General features: G+C 39.8%; 1 protein-coding gene across 1 annotated transcript in view; it reads right to left on the bottom strand.

Annotated features, from left to right (window-relative positions):
- Positions 1 to 6942: 6942 nt before the first annotated feature.
- Positions 6943 to 25396, bottom strand: part of PRRX1 (paired related homeobox 1) — a 90039-nt gene continuing 71585 nt past the window's right edge. Inside the window, exons 2-4 of the mRNA XM_043999814.1 lie at positions 20998 to 21173; positions 11864 to 12045; positions 6943 to 7025 (exon numbers count right to left, since the gene is read on the bottom strand). Of these exons, the coding sequence (XP_043855749.1) occupies positions 6971 to 7025; positions 11864 to 12045; positions 20998 to 21173 (413 nt within the window). The 3' untranslated portion in view covers positions 6943 to 6970. The remainder of the gene's footprint in view (positions 7026 to 11863; positions 12046 to 20997; positions 21174 to 25396) is intronic.

The raw sequence follows: 25396 nt of genomic DNA, 5'->3' as shown, positions 1-25396 counted from the left end.
GTCTCAGGTTGGCAATGCTGTTGGCCATGTTCATGCCCTGTGCGCAGGGCTAGTGTTGGCACATGTAGCAGATAAGTAGCCATGCACTGTAGGGACAAAGGAGAGAACAGGGGAGAAGAAGAGGCATTAGTCTCAGGAAGCTCAAAGTCTTTGTCATATGACACTTGGAAACCAATTTCAGTGGTTGGGGGCGGGGCAGTGGAGAGAACAGATGTGGTGGGGGTGGGGTGAGAAGAAGCAAAGGCATTTGCTGTGTTGGCTCCAGTGAGCAGTGATTCATTTCCAAGAGGGAAAACTTGCTGTTGAATGGCAAATATGTTTCATCAGTTAACTGTGCAAAACACTTCTCGGTCTCCCTTCCTGCATATGTGCCTGACCTTAGGAAGCAGCAATGGGGGAAGCAAAACACTTAAAAATAAGCTCTGGACAATGAATGGGCCATGAAACCCAACAGTCCAGAACTATCCTGTCAGTAGATCTGCAGACCTTAGAAGATGAGTCCATATAGCTCATTGTACACAAGACCAGTGCCTAAGATGTTCACCATTTCAGGGATTTTAGGTCTACAAAGTGTCCTTCCTAACTACTAATGAAACTAATAGATCTCTTCCCTTGGAATAGATCCTTCAGAGGTATCCTATGGCATTAACAGTTCTGAATTCAGGTACCAAAGTCTTAAGGTGTTTTGTTTTTTTCCTTCTAGTTCCAGCCATCACTGAGAATATGAAGTTGTATTTCATTGTCAAAACTTGTCATTAAGATCTAAAACTTGTTCTCAAAAGCCTGTGTGCTGAAATTTGTAATGAGTGGTTTGGGGTTAACTTTAGCAAATGCACATGTATGCATGTACGTGTCTTTAAGGAGAAAACACATATACAGGGGGAAGCTAGGTGGCGCAGTGGATACCAGCCCTGGATTCAGAAGGACCTGAGTTCAAATCTGGTCTCAGACACTTGACACTAGCTGTGTGACTCTGGGCAAGTCACTTAACCCTCATTGCCCCCCCCCAAAAAACAACAAAAAGAAAACACATAAACAAAAACACTATGTAAATGACTGTAAATTTGCTAAGAATATTCATCACTTTGAACCTCTTTATAAAAGTGATATTTAAATTAGATGAAAATGCTCTTATTTTTAAAAAGTCAACAAAATCCTTTTCAACTGGAAAGGGTGTTCATCTATGGAATGACATGTGCTTTTTTTTTTGTCTCCTACATTCTGATAGGATTCCGTCAGTCACCAGGGAGTTTATTGTTCTAAGGCTTGAGTGGTAAGACCAAAAAAAAGAGAGAACACAGAGATTGCTTCCCCAAGACAGAAAGAATATAACATTAACACTCATTCATAACATGGCAGAGGAGAGGGGGAGATGGCTCACAATGCAGGAAGGAGCTCTCCCTCTTACCTCCAGAATCAAGTATAACATCCTTTATGTAAAACTCTTTACAACTTGGCCCCTTCCTCCTTCCTTTTCTTACCTAGCACATCCCTCCATGAACTCTGCCATCCAGCTACACAGGTTGACCTGCAGTTCCGCCTGTACGACTCCTCATCTCTCAAGTCAAGGCCTTTTGTATAGGATGTTCCCCCATGCCTGGCGTGTTCTCCCTCCCCTTCTCTAATGCTTGGAATCCCTGGCTTTCTGCTAAACTCGACTCAAATCCTCTCTTCTATGAGCCATTTCTTGGTTCCTTTCCCTGCCCCCAACTGTTGGAGCCATTTCCTTTGAGGTTAGCTTTTATCTATTCTGTACGTATCTTCTTTGTACCTATTTATTTACATATGGTCTCTGCTATGTGAGATCCTTGAAGGAAGAGATGATACATTTACCTTCCTTTGTATTGCTGGTACTTAACGCAGTGCCTGTAAGTGCTTAATAATTGCTGGTTGAGGGGGGCAGCTAGGTGGCGCAGTGGATAAAGCACCGGCCCTGGAGTCAGGAAGACCTGAGTTCAAATCCGGCCTCAGACACTTGATACTTACTAGCTGTGTGACCCTGGCTGGGCAAGTCACTTAACCCCCATTGCCCCGCAAAAAAAAACAAAACAAAAAAACAAAAAATATAATTGCTGGTTGACTGATGGACATTCTTAAGGATGAGAAGCTCTCAACTATTTTGTGCGTGTGTGTATACACATATTTTATAGATACCTACATATGTAGATCTGTATATACACACATACAAATATACATAGAGACAGAAAGACAATTATCTTACAAGTAGTAGATGCTAGTAAGTGGAAAGTGAGGCTCCTTCCTTCCCTTTCACCCATTAATGCTGAGTATCATCAGGAAAACGATAAGGGCAGCTGTAACTGTTCAGAAAGAACTGACTATTAAAAGACAATTGTAGGGGGCAGCTAGGTGGTGCAGTGGATAAAGCACCAGCCCTGGAGTCAAGAAGACCTGAGTTCAAGTCCAACCTCAGACACTTGACACTTACTAGCTGTGTGACCCTGGGCAAGTCACTTAACCCTCATTGCCCTGCACTCCAAAAAATTGTAGGTCTCAGCCCACAATTCAAGCTATGTCTTTCCAAGCATGCCAAGGAATCCCATCCAATTTCAAATTCCGCAAACATATAGTCTTGAATTCCTGTGTGAACCAGTACATCTCAGTAGCAGATGCTACTGGACCTGCTAGCCTCCTCATCAAGCACACACTCAAGTAACCATGGCCTTCCTCTGGGGACTAAGACAAGAAAACACCAGGATTTGAGAGCCACGCTCTTTGTAGGTGGTATAGTCAGCCTAATATTGGTTTAAATTTTGAATAATCTAGCCTCTTTTTAATCTATTCAGGATAAAGTTAAAAGAGTTTGAAAACATGGGGCTGATAGCTCATACAGAGCACATAAAAGGAAACTTTATTTATTATTATTATTTTTTTTTTGCAGGGCAAATGAGGGTTAAGTGACTTGCCCAGGGTCACACAGCTAGTAAGTGTCAAGTGTCTGAGGTCAGATTTGAACTCAGGTCCTCCTGAATCCAGGTCTGGTGCTTAATCTACTGCGCCACCTAGCTGCCCCCAAAAGGAGACTTTCTAATAGACTTTTGAACTTTTATATTACATGGCATTGGTGAATACCAGTCTACTTTCCTGAGAGTTAGGAAGAAATTAAACAGGCCAAAGTTCTTCTTTTTTCTTGGTTTGTTTAGTTTTCTTGGTTTGTTGTTGTTTTTGCCTTCATTCTATCAGTTCTGCTCAATTTATACTCATTGTGTGGAGTGATTTGGGGTAGGGGAGAGGTCAGGAGATAAGCCTTCAATAGTGGAAGAAGAGGCTATCAATGACCCCAGGGAAACAGTTTGGTTGAAAAATGATGCTAGCACATACATAACCTATATCAAAATGCTTATTGTCTCAGGTAGAGGGGAGGAGAGAGAAGAAGAGAGAAAATTTGAAACTCAAAATTTTACTTTAAAAATGTTAAAAATTGTCTTTACATGTGATTGGAAAAAATAAAATACTACTAATAAAGGAAAAGGAAAGAAAAGAAAGGAAAAACAGTAAAACTAGCTTTAAGATTTTGTTGAAGAATTTGATCTCGGGATAGAAATCTACCCAGCAAAGTTGTTTTATTTATGACTGGCTGTGTTTGTCATTGGATATTTTTGTCTAAGTACCTAGAAACCATCATACTAAATTTTCCGATGGAAATAAGGCTCTCTCTAACTAAGATTTCAAACTAAAATTTTCTTCAATGATTAGCATTTCTTTACTTTAGAGGCAAATACATGGAAATGAGGTGGATCTTTTGAGCAAGAGAATGTGGCCTCATAAGTTCACTTTCATCTAAAGAGTATCCTAAAGTTTCTTGTAGTAGGTCCCATAATATTTCAAAATATTGTGGTGGCTGCTTGGAGCTGCTGCTGCTGCTAGAATGACAACCATAGGTGACTTGCAAGGACTACAGCATTCTGGGATATTGTATGGTTTGTGTTCACAAAGCGATTTTTTACTTGTTAGTGAACTGAATTTTGCAATTCCACACTAAGTATAGATGGTATAATTTCCCTTCTGTTCCTATTGTTTAGAAAGCTAGCCAGGACATGGTGAATAAAGTCAGAAAGACCTGGGTTCAATTCCTGCCTCTGACACAAACTATGTGACCTTGAACAAGTTATTAACCTCTCCATGTCTCCAGGCAACTCTATAAGACTCTAAGGTCAGATGGGTTGCTGATCTACATCCATGGGGGAAATTTCCACACTGGAAGTTCTCCACATCAATGAAATCACAGATACCAACCAAAATAGGCTCATAAATTCATGAACTAGAGTAAAAATTTCTCTGGACATCTCACAGTATCAACCCAGTCAAGAGCAGAGAGTCTGAAATACCAAGCTTCTACTGAAGCCACTAGAACACAGTTATTCCCTCCAGTGACATTTTGCATAAATGTTATGAGTTAATAGCCATGTCTCTTTTAGTCTCTTGACATGCTCATAGACTACAAGAGGGGCGTGTGTGGCTTGTATTTCCAGGTGGCTTTATGGCTTCTGATTGAATGACATTTCAACAAAGGAGTTAAGGGTAGAAAGGAGACAACTTGCTTCTTAAAATGCTAGAGGTGAGAAGGCATGGAATGCTCACCAATCCAAGAGGGTCTATGTAGGACCACTGGATTTCCAAGCCATCACCTCTTCTATGGCTTTTTCTCAAGAAAGAAAAAAAAGTGCGTCAGTGATTAACTTTATTTCACTTTTTTTTCAAGACAGAAAGCTTACAGATATTACTATTTCTGTTCTCATCTTGTCTTCCCACCCTGTGGAACTATCCAAACCCAGCCAAACACTACCGTTTTCTACATATAAAGTTCCTGGGAAAAGAATGCAAATTTGAGAGTTCTTCTGGTTTTGTTTTTTGTTTCAATACAGACTTTAAAAGACCTCATGAAAACAGCTGAAATCTTGGTTATTATTAACTGTGGAGCTGAGCTTGTCTTAGTCATGCCTTATTAATAAGAACCATGCATTTCTCTTGATTTGAGGCATTAGTGAATTTCCTTTTTCTCTTCTGTCCTGTAGAATTAACACATGACTGAATTCTGTGGGAAAGACTGTTTATAAGGGCTTTGGCCACAGAATCAATTGAATTTTTTCTGAGCCTATAATTTCTTTTGAACTATCCTCAGAAATTTCTTTTTTTGTTGTTAACTTGAAGAGTACATTAGGGAAATGGAGGTGAAAATTAATTATGTAGGTTGTATCTACTGAGTCAACAAATTCACCCTGGGAAAAAGGAAATCTGAAGGTTAAACTAAAGATCAGCAAGCTTGAAGTTCTTATGTGGAAGCCAATGGTATAGAGGCGATACAGCTGAGCGGATTAGACACCTAATTTTTTATTAATTTATTTATTAATAAATGGCCTATTTGGAACTTGGGGTCCTCATTTTGTATTTTGGTCATTTATTTGAAATAGTCCAGTAGATGATTTGGAATGTGGAAAGCCACGGTTTAAATACTGTATCTGGCCCATATCTACTTGAGCAACCTTTATGTGTCTCCAGGATCTCACTAAGCCAGCTATTAAAGCATAAATAGAATTGTCAACTTTGTTGGTGAAGAAAATTCCCTCATGAAGAGTTACTTACACCGGGAAAGTCACATCTTCCTCACATTCATATATTTGCAAGGGATAAAGAGCATTACCACATCTGGATCTCTGTTTAGTGGAATCATATTAACTTGTCAGGTAGTTGTGAGAAGGAACCATCAATACAAATGATCACTAATATATGAACAGGAAAAAAAATACCTAGAATGGCTATCAAGTCTTTAAATTTATTTGCATTTAACTTATGGAAATAAGCCTCTACTTCATAGTCTCAAATCTATTTTAAGATAAAGACTGGACTAATGAGTTGACTTGTGTGAGATTAAAGAGGAAGCCAGAAACAGAACTAAGTTTTTCTGACTCCAGTCTATATAGTGTTAAAATAATAAAGTAATGAAAAAGTTGGGATGGGTCATAATCCTCTTTATATTATCTTATTCTTCAAGCTCAGATTGAAGTGATTCCTATTGTTCTTTTGGACTTCATTAGGAATTTTAACTGGAAAATACAATACGGCTACTGAGATCTAGTCTTCCATGTAGGGTTCCTCAAATAAAGACACTTAAAAATAAAGTCACATTATGATCCCTGCCTAAGTCCAGTTTTGCAGACAAAGAGTTTGAAGAAACTTTTAGGGGTTTTGTTGAGATACAAGCTACACTTGTACCATGCTTTGTTAACGGTCACTATTCCTTTGTTTAATTTTTCCACTTAGAAAGGATATCTGGAAACTTTAATAATTTGACTCATCTAGATCCTTGATCTAGAAAAGAAAAATAACTTGTAGCTGCCTAGCATCTTCCTTTGTTTCTCAAGGTGTTTAGAACAAAACCTCTCTAATTCTTCAAACACACCTGTAAAATAGGTCATGAAAATTGTGAAACAACATGATTTAATGGAAAGACTGCTGGATTTGGACTCAGAGTTTCTGGGTTCAAGTTCTAGCACTATCATTTACCAACTAGATGTGTGATCTTGGGCAAATCACTTATCATCTCAGGGTCTCAGTTGCATTGTCTGTAAAATGAGGAAAGTTGGATTCAACTGACTTCTAAATTTCCTTCTAGCTCTAAATCTATGATTCCATGACCAAAGAATGGATTGATGGTCTGACTTGGCTAAGGTCAAGCAAGGAGTAAGGATTACAAGTTCAGCCTGTTGTGGGAGAGTCATCTCACCTACAATTGCTCTCCAAGAATCGACCCTCCTTTGACTACTTTAACAGCCAAGAGAAGGACATATTCTGTTTTGTTTGTTAATAACATTCCCCACCCAAGCACCTCACTGCTTAAGCTTCTGGGAATAAAAATATGTGTCTCTTCCTGAGCACACTAGACCCCATTCAAACCCTACCCAAGATACCACCCCCTTCCCCCACTGACAAGTTACCTTTTCAGTGTCTTCCGTTAGAATCCGTTATGAAGCCCCTCGTGTAAACAACATCTTGGGAGGGACGAAGATCTATTTTTGAAAGTGTGAAAGGGAGAAATGAGCCAAACGAGTTCAGCAGATGTCAGGCAGCACTGTGACCATGATGAAATAAGGGGAAAGGGAGCAGGATGATAAAATCTGGGAAAGGATGAGGTGGACAATTTAAAGGTGTCAACCCCTCGCTTTTACTTGTCATCCTGGGAAGCTTTGGGATACTAAGCCTTCCCCCTTTGAATGATGCTAGGAGCAAATACTGCCAGAGCCAGGGACATGGAAGACAAGAATTCACCCGCGGGAGAGACTGACTGTGGACAGGCATCCCTCATCTACTCCTCCTCAAATGAAAGTCAAGAGCCCAGGGCTTACCAGTATCTACCACCCTGGGGTACAAGACATCAAGGGTGTTAGAGAATGATTTCCACAATAGTGACAGAATCCCCTTTTGCCAAGTCTACAGTCTACCTAAGCAAATAATTCTAGGCTAGGTTATAAGGTAAAATAAGAGTGTTGGACTAGCTGAACTCTAAAGTCCCTTCCAAATCTAAAAAAAAATCTTATAATCCTAAAGTCTTCTACCAGAGTACAGATGTCTTCAAAATCTTGTTAAAACTAGAGGAAAGAAATTTTATTGGGACCATTGGAATATATTTCTGGAGGGCAAAGGCAGTTCCATTTTTGTCTTTGTATTCCTATTGCTTAGTTGAGGGCCTGGTACTAGTAAATTAGTAAATGATTGTTTAGTGATTGATAACAAGGCTTTTTTTCTCCCCTTTGTGACTCTGTAATGCTCCAGGTAGTGAATTGGATCAAGATGGAACATAGTGAGCTAGAAAGGTTAAGTAGAAACACAGTATATTGGTTATTCTCTAGTTACCTACGACCTCTAGCTAGAGGCTTTGGGGTTGTGGCTTTAGGCTTCTCCTAAAGAAAGGCTGGGAGATTTAGAAAGTCTCTGGAGGTCCATATAAGGCTTGTTGGCCCTGGGCTGGCTACCTCAGCATCTCTATCTCTTTTCTAACATACCCTAGGTTGTAAGCCTGTTGTCCCCCAGCTATTGGAACATTTCTTCTGGTCAGAAAAAAATGGACCATTAATTTACAGGAAAGAGAAAGGGACAAGGGAAACTTCAGAGGTTTTTCCCCATATTTATATTCCACCTCGTCCCCTTTCTGGTCCAAGTGGTGAGGTTATATCTTATCTGCAAATGATGCATTGTGAGCCAGGAGGTTAAGCAGTAGGGACAGGAGTTAGGGTTAATGAGTTTTAGTTCTGATATTGCTGAGGACTTGTGATGTAACTTTGGGCAAGTCTTCAGCTCCCAACTCCAATAAATGAGAGAAATTATAATGAACTATGACCCCACAAAAGTGTCATGAGCTTTACCTAAGGAAGACATCTCCTGATTATTGTGAAGCATTAGATAAGTAACTAGGCATTGTAGTACCAGTAGTAAGCATGTCTCCAGTCCACAAAGATCCTAATGCTTCATTGTCTTTCCACCATTCTTCCTTCCTTTGTACTTTCTTTATATCTGACCTGGGAGGTCAATCTGGGGTTATATTCCTTCCCTATCTGGCTTCATTACACCAGTGCATTGGTAACGTTGGAAAACAGTAGTGTTAAAATACTAAAATGACAAAGGAAACACCATATGTAATGTCAGGTGAGAATATGCCAGGTGTAATTCAGCCATTCAGGAAAATGTGTTTGTACTTTGTTCTATTAGGATGCTGTTGATGAAATGATTGCTTGAAAGATTTACTTCATCCTTCTATTCTGAGAGTCACTTACTGTGCACGATCTGGCCCATTCTATACTGTCACTCATTGTGTACCAAAAGAGGAACTCCCCAAGAGGATGCTATGATATCATTAGCAAAAAATACTATTGTTAATGTAATGGAGTTGGGAGTGGCATTTTAGCTTCATTAGCATCATGGTGATGTCCAGACATAGCAACATTTGTCCCTCTCCACTCTGAACTTTGAAAAGTTCAAGTCAGACCTACATCTGATGTTACCAACCTCCATGTGCCCTCCTTCCAGGCACTGAGTATCTCAGAAGGCAAGCCAGGCAAGTGAAGGAGTGCAAATCAACGTACTAGCAGAAGGTCTTAAAATGCCCTTCCCCTTATATTATACAGGGTGTACCAAAAGAGTAGTTGGAATCTTTGATCCAATAATGGCTTAAAAGGGCACTGAGACTTTTGTCCACTCAGCCTATACTGTTATCAATTTAAATCTTATATTCATGCTGAGGATATACTTAGAATAAGGAGGATGCAGGTACCAGGGATGTGAGTTTTTGTTATAATTCCCTGATGCTCACCCATTCTTTGGTCCTCAGCTTTTCACCTGGCCTTGAACTCTTGTCATTTGTGATTGTTTTGGAAGAGATATACATATACAGATATATCTGTGTGTGTGTGTATATATATGTACATATGTAGTACATATACATATATATCTATATATGTATATATAGAAAACATCCATCTATATAACTATCTATAGATATGCATATAGATAAACAGAAATATACACTGCACACATCATAAAACATGTTTAAGACCCCAGTAACTCAGTAACTCCAGAGAGGTAGTATGATGTAACAGAAAGGGCACAGGGCTTATAGTCAGAGGACTTGACTTTGAGTCCTGGCTCTATCCCCTACCAACTGTGTGGCCTCAGCAAATCATTTAAACTCCATCGATCTTTTTCCCTTATTCACAAAATGAGGATGGTGGGATTTAGAGTGAGAATGGGACCTTGGTCCAACCCACTTCTTTCCTAGATGATGTTATTACACCTACCTACATCAAAGGATGACTGTGAGGATCTGGTGATATAATATAATCTGCATCAAGGGATTTTTTATCATATTATAGAAATGCTATGTTATTGTTGTTGTTATTATTATTATTTGGGCCAACTTCAAAACATCCTATCAATCATTAAGGCCTTGTAACATATCGAGTTCCCCAGTTGTTCAGTGACCCTAGAGTCCACTTATCATTTTTAAGAAACAGAGAAGCCAGATGTTTTCAAAAATATTGAGTATATGTGTGATTTCCAAAAAGGATCCAAAAAAACTTTTATGGTCAAGCTTATGGAAAAGCCTGTGCTGTAAATAGCGATTCTCATCTTAATTATTGGGCATGATTTTCCTCACTTATGCCACCTTTGGGAGCAGAGGTGGTCAAGTAATGGAATTTTCCCTATGGGTGCTTTTTCTACACCGAAGACTGAAGGTCAAAACACTGGTTAATGTACAGGACAAAGGAAGAAAAATTAGAAATTTCATTTAACATATATGTCTGTTTAGCTTCCCAGGGGTTGTTGCTTATTGGTTTAGATGTGGGCTTATCCTGTGATTACTAGCACATGACAACCTATTATCAAATCAATTCTGACATTGCTAAGTTCAGCCAATACACTTTGCTTCTCTAAACTTATGAAAAAAAAAACCTTGATTATACATAGCCATCTATCAAAAGATGTTTTTGAATTCTGACTCTGTCTTTTACCACCTGTGTGACTTTGGCTAAGTCAATTAACCCTGTGATCCTTGAGTTTCCTCATTGCAAAAAGAGAAATATAGGATCATGGGATTTAGAACTGGAAAGCTCTTTAGAACTTAAATTAAGTAGAAATCATTGTTTAATTCAAACATCAGCCTTAAAAATAGGAAAAATAGAAGCATAATAAATCAATGTGCTAATTGTTCTTCCTTCATTGGAAACACACTTGGGCTAGGCATTAGTCATTACATATTTACATTGATAGCCTAGAAATAGGACCAATTAGTTCAAGAGGTTACTTAAGAGAATAGAGGCCTATTGTCTCTGACCTGGTCTCTACTTTGTCCCTAATTAATTACTTTTAGCTATGGGTGACACACCGGCACAATCCCACGTGGAATAGTTTTGGCTCATAACAAGAGTGATTCTTGTCTGCACTCCTATCCTTCCCCCTCCTCCCAGCATTAATTAACATTGGCTGCCAAGTAAAATGTGTAAAAGGCTGGTGTTCCCTCTACAAGACAGTGGATTGTGTGTGTGTGTGTGTGTGTGTGTGAGAGAGAGAGAGAGAGAGAGAGAGAGAGAGAGAGAGAGAGAGAGAGAGAGAGAGAGAGAAATTGTACTTCTGGAATATTAGGGTTGTATGATGAAAATGTGGAGAGGAAATCCTCCCATTTTTATGCACAAAACACCCCACATAATAACTATGCCCCATGGTGAGAACTTCATGGGAACTAAAAGAGAACTAGGAATAGGAGAGGAGAATAACTTCAGATACACAGCCATCCCCATGTACTACGAAAGGGTCTATGAAACCAGTCAGAATTAGCTTGTTTTTCTTTTTCTTTTTTTTTCTTTTTATTCTAAAACATTCGTTTTTAACACGATAGTTGCCTTCCATACAACACTCAGAGCCTCAACTACCTTGACATTATGCAAGTTTCTATTTGACCACAATAATACAAGAATCTCTTGGATTTGTAATGGGGGGGGGCAGGGGAAGTTTGCTCCAGGATAGTTGCAGGAGGGAAACTGGGCAAGTCTCAATCATCTTTTTTTTTTTTTTTCCTGTGGAATCCTTTCCCCATTTCTCTCCCTTTTCATTGTTCATGAGTCCAAGAAGAGACTGCTGATGGCCTGACCCTCTCTCTTCTGCCCCAAACCCTGCTCCTGGGGCAACTAGTATTCTCCTTCAGAAAGCTGGGGGTGCCAACAAGATGAGTGTCTCTGGAGAGGCTAACCCAGAAAGAAATTTCGGTCAGCCACACAGGCAGCATGAATACAACTGCAGTAAAGCATGTGGTAGTGGAGCAAGGGAGAGTGTGCCATTCATTCATTCATTCATTCACCTGTACGGAGAGGCTGTCCCCCAGGAAAGATAGTCGGTGGGTCTTGGAGCAGGACGAGGTACAATGGGCTGCTCCACAGCAGTCACATCCCCTGAGTAGGATTTAAGGAGGGAAGCATTTTTATTAGCCAGCATGGCTCTCTCGTTCCTACGAAACTTGGCTCTTCGGTTTTGAAACCACACCTGGAAGGAAAGTGACAGAGAGGGAAAGACAGAGAGAGAGGGGGACAAAGAGTTACACAAATTAAGCTCTCCCTGGTCTCCTCTTCTAAACACTGAGAGCTTGCAACTTTTCTCCTACTATCCCTAGAGGCCTGATCCCTGGATCCCCGTGGAGCTATGGTGAAGGACTGATTGTGTGATCAATGAGATGTTATATTAAGAAGTCCCTTAAGAATTATAATCTTATTACAATCTTCACTGCCTTCCATTTCCCCTTGGACTCATATTTCCTACTGTATTATTGTTATCAACTATTTAGGGTCCCCACCACAGCTATCTTGTATTTGCTTGGCTTGGATATGCTTTTATGGTTATCAATACAATCTACTTCATTCCCCAATAAAATGTAGGCTCCTTGAGTCTCAGGGACAAGGACTGGACCTTGATGTTGGTGGTATAGGTCTTGGTTTCTCATAAAGTCACTAGCTTCCATTTGTTCAATCCTAATTCTTAGGCAATTATTTTCATCAGAGAGCTTTTGTACTTCCTTTTCCATTTGGCCAATTTGGCTTTTCAAGCAATTGACTTTTTTCTCATGTCTTTCCTGCATAGCCCTCATTTCTCTTTCCATTTTTTCCTCTACCTCTCTAACTTTATCTTCAAAGTCTTTTTTGAGTGTTTCTATGGCCTGAGACCAATTCATATTTTTCTTGGGAGCTTTAGATATAGGGGTTCTGACATTGACATCTTCCTCTGAGGGTGCACCTCGATCTTCCTTGTCACTAAAGAAACTTTCTATGGTCCTCACCTTTCTCTGTCTGCTCATCTTGCCTTTCTTTTACTTGACTTTTAGCTCCTTAAAGTGGGGGCACTGTTTCCAGGCTGCACTATCCCAAGTTTCAGAAGTCCCAAGTGGTATGATTTAAGGAGGAACAGGTTGCCCTGAGAAATTAAATGACTGGCCCAGGGTCACAGAGCCAGGAGGTGTCACAGATGGCATTTAAATAGCAGTCCAAGGCCAGATCTCTGCCCACTGTACCATCCTGAAGCTGATATCGTGAAAGGACCACTGGATTTGGAATTTTATTAATTAGTAGTCAATTTCACCTGGGTTCAAACACTGGTCCTGCTATTTAGTGAATGTCTTTGGGAAAGTCATTTCACTTTTGCAAGCCTTGGTTTCTTCATTTATGAAACGAAGGCTAGATCCACAAGCATTAATAAATCAACAAGTATTTATGAAATACCAATGTGACCGATACTATGCTAGATGTTTGGAATACAAATATAAAGAATGAAACCATCCCTACTCACAAAGAGTTTGTATTCTAATGGAATAATAATCTTCAAGGGCCCTTTCAACTCTAAATCCTATTATACTATAACTTAGAAGGTGGGCTATATTATCTAATCAATTTTTGACTTATGCCCCATAATTCAGAGAAACAATGTGACATAATGAATGGCAAGATGGCCTTAGAATAAGGGTAATGGGTTAAAACCCTGCCACTAACACATAGAGGTTATGTGATCATGGACATGGTCACTTAATCTCCCATTGCCTCAGGGAATGTTCTAATATCATGAATTGCAGAATAAGTGCAGATATTCAATCACAGAGTAAGTTATCTTCCTTAGTTTCACACACCACTGAAAATATAGATACTGACTAATGGGGCAGCTAGGTGGCACAGTGGATAGAGCACTGGCCCTGGAGTCAGGAGTACCTGAGTTCAAATCCAGCCTCAGACACTTAACACTTACTAGCTGTGTGGCCCTGGGCAAGTCACTTAACCCCAGTTGCCTCACTAAAAAAAAAAAAAGAAAAAGAAAAAATAAGAAAAAAAAGATACTGACTAATAATTTTTTTTCAAATGTTATTACAGGCCTTGTCCATTCCTATTTATGTGAAGGGTTAGGTGGTGAAGTGGAAAGAGTGTTGGACTAGGAGGAAGACCTGACTTGGAATCCTGCCTCAGATACATAGTTGCTGTGTGAGCATGTTTCTCAGCCTCAGTTTCCTCATCTGTAAAATGGTTGTAATTTTAGCATCCCTCTCACAGGGTTGTTGGGAGGACCAAGTAAGATAACCCTTGTGATTACTTGGCAAGCCTTAAAGTGCTATATAAATACTAGTTATTATTTATCATTTCTAAAAGGGGAGAAAAGTAACGGGTTTTTTTTTGTTTTTTCTCTCAAAGACAGTGTCTTTCTAACATGTGAAAACCTGAGTACAACATAGAGTTTTATATGATACCATAAAATACAAAATTATAGCATTTGAAGAGTTGGAAAGAACTTTGGATCTTTAAAGCTTGCTTATTTAATCTAATTCTTTGCTATCTGTTTTGGAAGGCTGAGCGGTAGCACAGCATAGGGTGCAATGCCACTATGGGTCCCCACCTTACTTCCCTTATTGTCTTCCCTTATTACTTGCACTTCCCTTCTCACTAGATTCTTTTTTTTTTTTTTTAGTGAGGCAATTGGGGTTAAGTGACTTGCCCAGGGTCACTCAACTAGTAAGTGTTAAGTGTCTGAGGCTGGATTTGAACTCAGGTACTCCTGACTCCAGGGCCGGTGCTCTATCCACTGTGCCACCTAGCTGCCCCCTCACTAGATTCTTAATCCTTTGCAATATGGTTTCTGGCTTTCTTGTTTAACTGAAACTGTTGTTAGGTTTCAGCTCAAATTACTAATGAGCTCTTAATTACCAAATCTGATGACCTTTCCCCAGTCCTCATTCTTCTCAATGTCCCTGCACCATATGACCCTGTTCATGACCTCCTCCAGGATAGTGTCACTTTTCTGAGTTTTTGTGAAACCTCTTTTAATTCTCCCCCCTTCTTGTCTGACCTTTCCATCTTTTTGTTTCTGTTTTTGGTGAGGCAATTGGGGTTAAGTGACTTGCACAGGGTCACACAGCTAGTAAGTGTGTAAAGTGTCTGAGGCTGGATTTGAACTCGGGTACTCCTGAATCCAGGGCTGGTGCTCTATCCACTGCGCCACCTAGCTGCCCCTGACCTTTCCATCTTCATCTCCATCTTCTCTTCCATAACTTCCTAGGTCTTCTCATCTTCTCCCTCTACACTTTCTTACCCACTGACTCGATCAATTCCTACTGGGGGAATAATCAATTCTATGCAAAAAAAAAAAAAAATCCTGTCTCTACATTGCCAACCTCAGTATCTCTCATACATTCCCATCCCATATCACAAATTTCCTGGTGAGCCATTTGAAATCTCCTATAGACATCTCAAACTCAACATGTCCAGAACAGAGATTATTTTTCTTCCCAAACTCATCCCTCCTCTAAACTTCTTTCAGTTTTTAAAGGGTATCAATATCTTCCTAATCTCTCAGATTCTCAGCCCCCTTGTTATTCTTAACTCCTCACTCTCACTCTTCCTATATACATACACATAGAGGCATTCAATTACCAAATCTTGTTATTTCCATATCCCCAACATCTCTGGATTTGAACTTAACCCATACACACCCTTATAACTACAAGCCTTGTTTGACTTTTCATCACTTCTTGCCTGGACTATTGAAATAGCCTCCTCATTTCCCAATCCATCCTTCACAAAGCTACCAAAATGATTTTCCTAAAATATAGGTCTGCCCATGTCTCCTACCTACTCCATAAACTCCAATGTCTCCTTAGACAAAACATTGTCTAAGCTCAAATATGAACTCTTCTGTTTGATATTTAAAGCCCCTCATAATCTCCTCTTTTTATTACACATTACTCCCCTTCCCACACTCTGTTGTCCAGCCAACCTGGCTTTCCTGGTATTCCTTACATGGGATATTCTATCGCTCATCTCTCTTTGTGCCCTCACACTGACTTACCCCCATTCTTGGGATACACTACCTCTTCACCTCCAGAAATCCCTGGTTTTCTTCAAAACTCAGGTCAAGAGGTAGCTAGGTGGCGCAGTGGATAGAGAGCATCAGCCCTGGATTCAGGAGGACCTGAGTTAAAATCTGACCTCAGACACTTAACACTTACTAGCTGTGTGACTCTGGGCAAGTCACTTAACCCCAATTGCCTCACCAAAACCAAACCAAACCAAAAAAACCCAAAACAAAACAAAAAACAAAAAACCCCAACCCCTCAGGTCAAGAAGCATCATCTACAGGAAGTCTCTCCTGATCCTCCTCCCCTCCCCAGCAACTAGTGTTCTTCCCTACCAGAGTGGAGGCAGATTTACTTTGTATTTCCTTATTCTGTAATCCTCTTTCATGTACATTTTGTCTCCCCCAGTAGAATGTGACCTCTGTGAGGGCAGATACTGTTTCAGGTTTTGTTTTGTTTTGTTTATTTCCAGCACCTAATGTGGTGTCTAGCATGTCGTAAGGGATTAATAAATGCTTGTCAATCAATTTATTGGCACTGGCTTTTGAACCATGGAATTATTCATCCTGTCTTTCTCCCCCTCCTACAAATAGCCAGCACACACCTCATCGCTGTCGGATGCCAACCAATGGTAGAATCTCAATCAGGGTTATCTCGGGAATTTTTCCATACACAGAACTCTTGTTTTTCTTCCCCATAACCCCTCTGTGTCTCTGAAATACAATATCCGTTTCACAACACTTCCTGTATGCCCCTTTAAGTGATTAAAGAAACATCTCTAAATTATGGAAGGCGATGCCAAACCAAACAATCTTCCCTCCTTTCATGTCTCGATGCGTATCTTAGGGCTAAGTACCAAGCATCTTTACAAGCAGAGATGTTCTGGCTTCCGCACACAGAACAGCTTGGTTTAAGGTTCCGTCCTGCTCATTTAGCAGTGATTAATAATGGAGTATGTGTTCTGCTCTTTCAGTAGTGACTCAAACTTAGGTAAGGGGGAGGGCTGGGGGGGGGGAGTCTCATGCAGAATGGTTTTTTTGCCTTTGTGATGTGATTGGAGGAGCCCCTGGAAGTCCCTCTGCCCCGAAATATCTTGCTTTGTCGCTTTCCACTATTTCAGAAATACTGTTATCAACTCCTTTCAAACTAAACCAGGGAAAGAATAATAGCATTTAGCTGTTATCCATCATTTCTACTTTACTATGAATTAGGGTTATATCCCCTTGACTCACATCCCAGTTTAGATGGCAGTTTAGATGATAACAGGGTCCTGGAAGAATGGGAGTTTTGCAGGGATGGGGGGGGGGGTAAAGGTTAAGAGAGCATAGGCATGGGGCAGCTAGGTGGCGCAGTGGATAGAGCACCGGCCCTGCCTCAGACACTTAACACTTACTAGCTGTGTGACCCTGGGCAAGTCACTTAACCCCAATTGCCTCACTAAAAAAAAAACAAGCAACAACAACAACAACAAAAAAGAGAGAGCATAGGCATACATGACTGAGGCAGCGCAGGCTCCGACACAGTCATGTCATAGACAATTTACTGACATTGAGGAACAGAAAAGGAAAGGAAGTGTGCATCTCATGGAAAGGGGAACATTCCAGAGAGTAACAAGGTGGCATAGGAGATAAATTGTTAGACTTTGGGGAGGGGGAAGACACCTGCTTCTGAAATTTAGTAACTGGGACAAATTTGACCAGGAGCAAATCATTTAACTCCTTTGTCCTTCAGTTTCTCCAGTTATAAAATCAGGAGTAGAGTACCTACCTAACAGGATTATGGTGTGTTTCAAATGGAAATAATGTCAGCAAAATGTTTGCAAACTTTTAAAGTGCAAATAGAAGTTATTATTACTTAATAACTTTTGCTGAGTGGTGGGTGAATCTGTGATAAAGTTTAAGACCTTGTCTTAGCTAATCTTTTTACTTTCCCCTCCACAATTTGGTATACTGATCTGCACACAGTGCATAATAAATGGTAGCTGAATAAATAAGTGAATATGATTCTTTCATTATTTGTTGGGGTAGAGCCCTTAGGGGAAGACAACCAGGTATAATGATATTCATGTAAGACTTCATGTCATTGTCTAGTCATTTCATGTGTGTCCTATTCTCTGTGACTTTGAGTTTTTCTTGGCAAAGATACTGGAGTGGTTTGCCATTTCCTTATACAGCTTATTTTTCAGATGAGGAAACTGGGGCAAACAAGGTTAAGTGACTTTCCCAGGGTCACAGAGCTAGTATGTGTCTCAGGCTAGATTTGAACTCAGGAATATGAATCTTCCTAATTCCAAGCCCAGTGCTCTATCCACTATGGTGCCACCTAGCTACCCATAGTGTCATGACTGTCATGAGTGTCATCTAAGACACTCAAAACAAAATCCCAAACCCATCCTTTTGTTATTTTGTATTTTTGTATACTTGGCACTTACATATCTTTATGTAAGTGGTATCCCTCCCTCTTCCCCATCCCTAAGTTGAATCTAAGTTCTACACCGTCATGAAGTCAATTTGGTTTTGTCCTGCACAGTGCTTAACATATAGTTGAGATTTAATAAATGCTTATTGATTTTATCCTCTGGTGACACCACAGGAACTAAGCAGCTTTTTTGCCTTTACAGTTTCTTCCTTTTAATTAGGACCTTCCTTGTTGCTTACTGAGTTGTATATAGAAACAATGAAGGCACAAGATCATGATTCATATGGTCCAGCTACCTTGTCTTCCAGTTCTCCCCAAAAATATTTGCATATTTATCCTGAGGGAAAACAACCACCTCAGGACTATTTTCAATTCAATCAATATTCATTAATCATCTCCTCCCATAGTGCCCACTTTTTCACTGACTTTCCCTAATACTTGGAATACCTTCCCTGGCTACCTTCATCTTTGGAACATCTTCATGATGTTCCTCCCTTTAAAACCCAATTCAAATTCTTCCTTCTCTAAGAAGCCTTTCCTGAACCCCTGGATTGTAGTTTACTTTCCTCTCATGGCCCACATAGCACTTCATTCTACAACTTTCTGGTGCATGTATCATGGAATAGTAGGTATATACACACACATACATACACAGATATATAAACATATATATATATAATACATATTTTTTTCACCTTACTAGATTTTAAATCCCTTTTGGGCAGGAACCATGTCTTATCTAACCTTGATATCTTTTCCAGTTCCTGGAACAGTGTTTTGCACTTAGATGGTGCCTAATGTTTGTTGCATTATATACTATGACACTATAAAGTACCTTGTGAACCTTAAAGTATTCTATAAAGGTGAGGTATCACTGTGATATTGCTAATATTGGGAATATAAGAGAATTATAAACTACAGCCCCTGCCCTTGAGGAGTTTATAGTCTTGTCTGGTATAATGTAAAACATACTGGTTTGAAAGCTGGAAGATCTGGGTTTGAATCTGACCTCTGGTCTTTTTTATATAACTGTGACCTTGGGTCATTTATCCTCCCTGGGCCTCAATTTCATCATCTATTAAAGTTGAGGGTTAGACTGGATCTCCTCTAAGATCCCTCTGTCCATCTCTAGCTTGATGGGACCTCACTCATGTCACTCCAGAAATATCATTTACAGACCTCTTAGGCCCATAGAACCAATAAGAAAAACCAGTTTCAGTTTTTTCAAAGGCAAAAAAGCAATTTTGGCTATGTCATCACCCTTTATGCCTCTCAAAGTTCAGCCTCTACTTCTCAAGAGGTTGCCCCTATCCACCTCATCAGAATAATTGTGTATGTATGTATGTACATATCATAGCCAGACATGGGGAGACATAAAACCTCCTTGTATATTTTGGCTTACAGAACAGAGCACAAATCACTCCCTTGAAAGAGGCATTTGTCCTGGAGAATCTTATTTGAATCACAGATTGCATTAAACAACATTGCCCATTTTCTTAAGTCTCAGTAAGCTGCTTCCGACTCTGTCAGAGAGGTTCTCTGCAGTAAGATTTGTTGCATTCACATTTGAAGGATTTACTGGTACAAGATTTTTTTTTCCATTTGCTCTTGTCCTAATTACCTCATAAGAATGGAATACAGATAAATAATACTGTCTATGCCGAAGTCGTTAGAGTGCTGTCTAAATGTGAGCCTAGGTTTCTCACAGAATAGCCTACCTGTTGTTCCTTATGCAGGACTTTTAATCTCCTGTTTTTATGCCTTTGTAGAGGTTGTCTCCCTTGCCTAGAATATTCTCTGCCTTCACCAACACCTCTTGGAACCCCTAACTCACTTCAGGGTTCAACCCAAATGCCACCTACTATAAGAGGCATTCCCTGATTATTTTCATTGCTAGTATTCCCTATCCCAAAATTATTTTAATTTTTAAATGTATATTCTGGATTTACTTATTGTGTACATGTTGTTTCCCCTCCAATAAGATGTAAGCTTCTTGAGCATTGGGACTATTTTCATTTTTGTCTTTTTTTTTCTCAAGGACCTAGAACATTGCAGGTAATTTAGAAATGATTGTTGAATTGGATTGAACGCTGGATTTGGATATGGGAATACCTGGGTTCAAATACTAACTCTGACATTTGATAGATAGGAGACTATGAACAACCTCTCTCAACCACAGATAACTTTCTTTTTTTAAAAAAAAATGTCTCATTTTTAAGACCAATCTTTCAATCTTGCCCAGGATGGAAGTGCAAGGGCTACTCAGGGGCCCTATCCCACCCTGACTGGCATGAGAGCTTGGACCTATTCTGTTTCCAATCTGATAACTTTCTAAGGTATCTATTAAGTTATAGATAGATTGGGAGAGAATTACTATTCCAAAGAAAGCTTGGACCCTTGATCCATTGACCTATTTGTTGTTATGACATAGCTTCCTAATTCCCAAGTCTCCTCTTATTTCCTCATCCCAACCAACCTGGTAACTTCTACCTCCATTTTGTTTTCTAAAAGTTTAAACTGTTTGCCTGTGTTCTTATTGAGAGGCAGGATAAAGAGATCTCAATCTTTTTTGGGGGGAGGGGGATTCTATTTGTATGGCAACATTCCAACCCTTCTGAAATCTCAAGATGTGTTTCTGGCTCAGGGATGTGCTTCCCCAAAGGCTTATGTCTGGATTGCTGCAAGTATGTGGTTACCTGAACTCTGGCTTCAGTAAGGTTAACTCTGCGGGCAAGGTCTTCCCGTACAAAAGCATCTGGGTAGTGTGTCCTCTCAAAGACTCTTTCTAATGCCTGCAACTGACTGCTGTTGAAGGTGGTCCTATTTCTCCTCTGCTTTCTCTTCTTTTTCTCCTCTGAGTTCAGCTGATCATCTGGAAGAGAAAAGAATGAAGGATGGTAAGGGCTCTGATGGTTCCTCTTTATGCTTCAAATCCAGAAAACACATTAAGTGCCTACTATATACAAGGCACTCTGCTAGGCATGGGGCACAAAAAGACAAAGTAAATCAAAAATGTGATTGTCCTCAAGGCAATGACATTCTATCACCATTCTCCTACTCCATTTTTCTGCACTGGTAGCTCATTTGAACCACACAATAACCCTATGAAGTAGCTATTTTTCTCCCCATTCCACATCTGAAGAAACTGAAGCCAAGAAAGTTTAAGTGACTTGGCATACTGAGATGCAGCCCTTATCTACTTTCTCGTTTTCCATAACTAAATGTGAACACCAAGGATTCCCTGTCACTGGTTTATTATATATAAAAGCTTGGGACTATATGTGGTCAGAAGGACCTGAGTTAATGATGTAGAAGTCCTCTTTGGGGGAAAAAGAATATGACATCTTAACTTCCCAGGAACAGAGAAGGGAGCAAAGCTGGGGTTGTTGTTGTTGAGTCATTCAGTTGTGCCTGACTCTTCATAACCCCATAGACCACAGCACACCAGGACCTTTTCTATCTGCCACTATCTCTTGAAGTCTGTCCAAGTTTGTGTTCATTGTTTCCATGACACTATCTATCCATCTCATCCTCTGCTGTCTCCTTTTCCTTTTTCCTTTAATCTTTCCCAACATCAAGGTCCTTTCCAGTGAGTCCTATCTTCTCATTATGTGGCCAAAGCATTTATACTTCAGGTTCACTTCTGGTGAATAGCCTGAATTAATTTCTTTAAGTATTGACTGATTTGATCTCCTTGCTGTCCAAGGGACTCTCCGATATCTTCTCCAGCATCACCATTGGAAAGTGTCAATTCTGTGATGCTTAGCTTCCCCTACAGTCCTGCTCTCACAGTCATTTATTGCTACTGGATAAACCATAGCTTTGACTATATGGACTTCTGTTGGCAAGGTGACGTATCTATTTTAGTATGCCGTCCGGATTTGCTACAGCTCTCCTTCTAAGGAGCAAGCATGTTTTAATTTCATGACTTCAGTGGCTGTCTGTAGTATCTTTGAGTCCAAGAATATAAAATCTGACACTGCTCCCATTTCTTTTCCCTCTGTTTGCCAGGAAGTGATGGGACCAGTTGGCAAGATCTTAGTTTCTTTTAATGTTAAGCTTCAAGCCGGCTTTTACACTGTCCTCTTTCACCCTCATCAAGATGTTTCTTAATTCTTCTTCATTTTCTGCTATCAAAGTGGCATCATCTGCATATCTGAGACTGCTGACATTTCCCCTGGTGACCTTAATTCCAGTTTTTGATTCATCCAGCATGGCATTTTGCATGATGTACTCTGCACATAAGTTAAATGAATAAAGTGATAATACAGAGCCTGGTTGTACTGCTTTTCCAATCTTAAGCCAATCAGTTATTCTATGTTCAGTTCTAACTTTTGCTTCTTAGTCCTCAGAAGATAAGAAAGATGTTCTGATACTCCCATCTTTTTGAGGACTTGCCACATTTTTGTTGTGATCTGCACAATCAAAGGCTTTAGTGTAGTCAATGAAGTAGAAGTAGATATTTTCTGGAACTCCCTTGTTTTCTCCATAATCCAGTGAATGTTGACAATTTGGTCTCTAGTTCTTCCACCTCTTTGAAAATCAGCCTGCTTCTATGCCAATTCTTGATTTTCATATGGCTGAAGCCTAGCTTGCAGAATCTTAAGCATAACTTTGCTGCCATGTAAAATGAGCCAATTGTTCAGTAATTTGAATATTCCTTGGCATTACCCTTGTACAGCTGGGGTGGAGCCTATCCCCAAATCAGATAGACCTGGAATATACATGTTTTCATCTAAGTGATTCAGAATCCTAGCAGATTCAACCAGACCCCATCAGGTAGAGAAGGAGGATAGGGCAAGAATTTGTTCCTACTGGAAATTTTCTTTTGTTTAGTTTGCACCCTGTGGACCCTTGGAAACAGCATGGAAGCCTAACTTCTCAATCACCAACGCCCCCAACCAGGGTCCATGCTACTGAAGCGGTAACTGAAGTTCCTTAAAACAGATAAGAAACAGGTACTCATTGACTAGGAAATAGTTGAATAAATTGTAGCATATGAAAATCATGGAATATCACTGCAACATAAGAAATGATGAGAGAGGCAGCATGATGCAATTGATAAAAAGTCAATTTTGAATCACAAAGACCTCTATTCAAGCCCTGGTGATGTCTTGCAGGCTTCCATGAAGTTAATTTGATGGACGAGGTTTTTCTGCACAAAAGCACACGAGTTAGGTAACCCTGGGAAAGTCACTCTTGGTCCTCTAAGTAACTCTCTAAGACTTTTAGTTAAAAGATGAGATTCCAATCTTCATTGGTACATGAAGGTAAAGGGAGGTGGGGAACCCATGCTAGGACTTACCCACTTTGAAGAAAGCAAAGAAATCATGCTCCTGCCCCACTTTACACCCCTTACAATAATAAAAGAAACAATGAGTATGAGGAATTGAAAAACATGGGAACACAAATACAATGGTGTAAAGTAAAGAAATGAAAACCAAGAGAATACTACAATGTTTAACAGAACCACAACAATGTTTAACAATGATCAGAGGTAACCCTGATCTACTGGATTGGGACACCACCCACAGAGTCAAAGCTTGACATTCCCCTTCAATGGGAACAGATCAGAGGCTCCCCTGATTTTCTCTGACAGTGTTTGTTGTTCAGTCATTTTTTTCAGTCATGTCCAATTCTTCGTGACTCCATTTTGGGGTTTTCTTGGCATTGTGGCAATATAAACAATAAACAAGACAGACTAATTTGGGGGAATTACAATGAACAATATTGATCCTAAAAATCTGATGATGAAACATTCCTCCTGTCTCTCAGTAGAGAGGTGAGGAACCATGAATGTGGGATTCGTATATGATATCAATGGTCACAGTATCAGATTTGCTAGATGATTTTTTTCTTTGTTACAAGAAAAGATTCAACAAAGGGATTTGTTTAAGGAACAACGGCATGGCTTAAAAACAAAAGGCAACAACAGAACTTTTAAAAAACCGATTGGAGTTATCAGAGATACTCCAACAACATCAAGCTAAGCTAATTTGCATCTAGGAGACTCTAAGAATGAGAACATAGAACTGACAGACCTCCTGTAACAGGTCTCCTCAAAATAGAACTCTAAGGGTGTGAAGTCTGAGACTTTCCCAAGTACTAACTATGTCCACAATTGCCTTTAGTCTCAACCTCTTTCCATAATCCTCTTTTGGAAACCTGGCAAGCCAATTATCCAGCCTTCCATCTTCCAAGACTGCAGGCAATGATTAGTGTATACCCAACCCCACATCCCCCACCCATCTCAACTCAGGAGTGATGGATGTATCAAGCTGAGCAGAATACCAGCTGTGCTAACACCACTGACAAACCTACTGCACAGGACTAGCCACAAAGCCTGGACACTTAGCCCACAGAGCAGCTCTTGGAGATTTACAATTCACTAAAGCTATCACAACCCAAATCATACACTTAGCCCGCTGAACCAGACTTTGGATTCCATTCCCAAAGGTCTACCTTTCCCTGAATAGCAAACCACCAAGAAAAAAGTCCAGGGAAGTAGCTAAGCATTTGTTCAATATATAAGTAAGGAGGACTTGGCAGTGTTGTGACAGTAAGTGCAGCTATAAATGGCTCCAATTAAATTTGAATAGGACTCTCAATTAATTGTTACCTCACTAATTCATTCATTCAACAAACATTTATTGAGTCAAAATTGCCTATGCAAATCTATTATAAATACTGGAACCTATTTCACTAGCCTGAGTAGTGATGGTTTTCTTAACCTTTCTATAAGTGAGAGCTTTTTAAAAAACAAGAAACAAAAAACAAAAACCACTTAATGTCTTAGAGTTATCCTAAGCTTTATAGTTTACGAATTTTCTATTATTTCATTTGTTCTTCACAACCACCTTATGAAGTAAGCAAAGTAGGAATTATTATCTCCATTGTACTAACAAGGAAACTAAAGCTTAGAGATACTACGTGACTTGGCCAAATTCAAACCACTAATAAGTAGGTGATACAAAAGAGAATTCAGTCTCCTGATTCCTTGTTGTTTTTTCAGACATGTCTGATTCTTTGTGACCCTGTGTGGAATTTTCTTGGCAAAAATACTGGAATGGTTTGCCATTTCCTATTCTAGTTGAT

The sequence above is a fragment of the Dromiciops gliroides genome, chromosome 4 (assembly GCF_019393635.1).
Source record: "Dromiciops gliroides isolate mDroGli1 chromosome 4, mDroGli1.pri, whole genome shotgun sequence".
Taxonomy (NCBI): domain Eukaryota; kingdom Metazoa; phylum Chordata; class Mammalia; order Microbiotheria; family Microbiotheriidae; genus Dromiciops; species Dromiciops gliroides.
This window is presented reverse-complemented; position numbering and strand designations above follow the sequence as displayed.